The sequence below is a fragment of the Aquarana catesbeiana genome, linkage group LG09 (assembly GCF_042186555.1).
Source record: "Aquarana catesbeiana isolate 2022-GZ linkage group LG09, ASM4218655v1, whole genome shotgun sequence".
Classification (NCBI taxonomy): domain Eukaryota; kingdom Metazoa; phylum Chordata; class Amphibia; order Anura; family Ranidae; genus Aquarana; species Aquarana catesbeiana.
Genome location: NC_133332.1, coordinates 78,088,882 through 78,092,486, shown reverse-complemented (window position 1 = coordinate 78,092,486; position 3,605 = coordinate 78,088,882). Strand labels below are relative to the sequence as shown.

The 3,605-nt window shown below is 37.4% G+C and overlaps 1 protein-coding gene across 1 annotated transcript; it reads right to left on the bottom strand.

Annotated features, from left to right (window-relative positions):
• Positions 1-643: 643 nt before the first annotated feature.
• Positions 644-1,600, bottom strand: LOC141108936 (olfactory receptor 6B1-like). The gene has a single exon (XM_073600898.1). It carries the CDS (start codon positions 1,598-1,600, stop codon positions 644-646), a length of 957 nt encoding a protein of 318 aa, XP_073456999.1.
• Positions 1,601-3,605: the final 2,005 nt, after the last annotated feature.

Here is a 3,605-nt window from a genome sequence, read left to right as displayed (position 1 = left end):
AGAAAGAGAACAGGATACTTTCTCATACAAGTACATGGTACAGCAGCCACATATCAGGAATATGACATTTTGGAGTAACAAACGCTTTAATGTTGATTTTGCATGATGGTAGCTCCTGTCTTAGCTTTTACTCTCACAGAAGGTGACAAAGACACTGTATCTCTGCTAAGATCAAAAGTTATTTTCTGGTCTCAATGAAAATGTCCTTAGTCTGAAAAGTGAAAATGAATACAGCTAGTACATCTAAAGGCTGGTAAGCTGAAATATAATAAATATTTTGAGTTTTGATAGATTTAATGTGACTTTTTTTTGCTAAAATAAAAGTGTGAATTAAAGGGCTATCTGCAAAAAAGCTAGTAAATACTTACCTTTCATGCCACCTGCACTGCCAAAACTACCCAAATGAAGAGAAATTGCCACCTGAAGACTCTTCATAAACCAAAATTTATGTGAATGTTAAATGATTCCACTTTGCACTTAATGGTCTTTCCTGCTATTATTTTGTCCTGTGTTAAAGTTACTCTTTTATCCAATGTTACTGAAACACAATCTTGGGAGAAAACTGATATTACTTTGCTATTAAAAAAAAAGTAATAATTGTCTAGTAGTATATCTCAATGTCAAAGCATGTTGGGCTTGCCTTCTAGCGAGATGATTCGGGCTGTAAACAGCATTGTTTTGCAAGCGCATTTTGCAGCGAAAGCTTTACATTACGATTTCTTAGTGTATAAATGATTGGATTAAACAGAGGAGTGACAACAAGATATAAAAGAGAGACAAGTTTGTCTGATGCATTGCTAGATGCTGGCGTGACCCGCATGTATGTAAAGCTTAGACTACCATAAAAGATACAGACTACAGCAAGATGTGATGTGCATGTGGAGAATGCTTTCTGACGTCCACTAGAGGAAGACATCTTCAGGATAGTCCATGTGATGCAGAAGTAAGAGAGAAAAATAGCCAGCAATGAGCTAAGAAGAACAAATGCTGCTATAATGAAGTCAACAAGTTCTTCAGTTTTAATATCACCACAAGCCAACTTTAACAGTGGAGAGACATCACAAAAGTAATGGTCTACTTTAATATTACCACAAAAATCCTGCTGATTAAGAAAATAGATAGGAAAAACTGGTGTGCAGAGCCCAGCTGACCAAGAACATATAAGGAGGCACCAAATATACCTTTCTTGCATTATAATGGTGTATTGTAGAGGCTTACAGATAGCTATGTAACGGTCATAGGCCATGGTGGCCAAAAGATAGCACTCAGAGGCACACAGAAAGGCGAAGACGAACAACTGAGCCAAACATCCATTAAAGGATATTTCCTGATTTCCTGTAATTATGTTGAACAACATATTGGGAAGTGTGACAGTGATATACCCAAGCTCCAAAAAGGAAAGATTCCCTATGAATATATACATGGGCTTCCAAAGTTTGCAGTCTCGTATGACCAATAATACAATGGTCGTGTTTTCTAAGACCATGAATATATAAATCAAAAGGAATACACAAAAGATGGGCATCTTACCATGTTGGCAGCCAGAAAACCCAGTAAGGAAGAACTTGTTTATCGATGACTTGTTTGACGTCACAAACATTTAAAAAAAACAAAAAAGCAAATGGATAATATGAAAATAATTCAGTTATTTCATGATATGATATAATAGAAAGACATACACACTTTTGAAACCTGTAAAGTAAAAAAAAAAAAATTATAATAGATATAACATACATTTAGGAGTCTGTGCATATGCAAATTGGAGAATGAATAAAATGGGCGAAAAATTGCAGAAGGGAAAAACTATATATAGGTGAGAAGCCAACACTCCACTAGACACAAAGTGAAATGACGAAAAATAAATTCATAGTGTAGCACTCAAGGCAGTGAATGAATAAACAAATATTGAGATAAGACAATAACCCAACATATTAGTCCATTTTGGTGGAAAAAATGCTGAAAAACATTTGTAATAAGCTAACTCATGTGCAAATACACAACATATTAGTCCATCTTTGTAAGAATCACCAACTGAAATGAATGAATATCAACACAAGTGCATAGGTCAAAATGGTGAATCTTGAAAGTGCTTGATCATGGAGTGAAGTAAGGTTGGCACACTTACTGAATGAGGTGGATGCATGTACCCTACAGCACATGGATCAAACAGGACTTTGCCTTATTGGAGTATGAAGCGGCAAAGTTGGAGGTGGACCTAGAGGACGGATGATGGATAGTCCCACTTTCAAACGAACAAACTCCAAAGCATGTGGTAAATGTTAAACCATTCCAACAGCATTAGACATGAAAAACAAATGGATCCACATAGTGTAATACCGTAAGGTCTTTAATTTAAAAAAAGAGGGGTACACACTTACAGATTTATAGATAAAAACAAGCTTGTTCTTTAGATAGGTAAAAAGTGATTGCCATGAATGTCACCTGAAGTGTTTCGTCTATATGGACATCATCTGTGGTGTGAATATCATGTGCAATCCCTAAGTATTTATAGAAAGGCTTACCAATGAACAATTTGTCTTCAAATTGGTCACAGGGGACACCTGGGACCATTACCACAGTAGACCAAGATGGCGTCAGCGTGCGTTCCACGCCTCACTGTCAAGGTCCGCCGTTATTGGATAAACAGGCCAAAGTGGCGTCAGCGTGCGTTCCGTCAATGTTGGATAAAGGACGGAACTGATGTCATGCGCTCCGCACTTCCCACAATCGCACATCTGCCCCCGTGAATTAAACATGGGAACAGATATCGCGGAATAACGGGGCAAAAGGCTAAGAGGATGATAATCTCTGAATATAAAAATATGTTTAAAATTAAATAACTAACTAGAGTGTACCCAAATACATTTATCAATGAATGGGTCATTGGACTTATATATGGAAAGCAAAAATAAAAATTAAGTACAGCGCTACGTTTAGAAAGAAAGTGAAAAGCAGCCAACACACCTATAGACTCAAGGCAGAAAAAAAACAAAAGAAACAAAAGTGTGGCACTATATATCACATCCACAGCCGTGTGTATTACAATAAAGACATATAAAAATAGTGAATACTACCAAAAAATGTATGATCATAAAATGGATAGTGTCAAATAATTATTCAGTGTTGATCACATATAAAGTAAATACACAATAATGGTTAATCATCAGATGTGCCACTGATTAGTAGAAACCCGTGCTGGTTCCATGAGCCAGATACCAAACATAAAAAGCATAAAACTTTAAAAGTCCATAAAAAATGTGTAGAAAAATAGTGAAGAAAGCATCAACAGAGTTCAAAGGGGGTAATGCATGGCCAGATGGTATTCACAGAATTTTAGTCGCACCAAATCTGGCGAGTGGGCAGAAGTCGCACCAAAGTCGCACCAAATCTGGCGAGTGGGCAGAAGGGAAACCACAAGTGTGCATAGATTGTACATCAGTGCCGGGGCCAACACCAGGAGTAGAGGAGGCTTACCGGAAAAAATTGACCTGAAATGGCGTACGCCAGACAAGTCAAAAAAGCATAATAACCACTGGTTCTGGGAAATGCGTCTTGTCAGATGTCATCAACAGATGGTGGAAAGAAAAAGGGGGGGTCCGCACGGC

Coding starts and splice junctions, on each gene's coding strand:
- LOC141108936 (XM_073600898.1), bottom strand. CDS start 1,600: ATGTTTGTGACGTCAAACAAGTCATCGATAAACAAGTTCTTCCTTACT.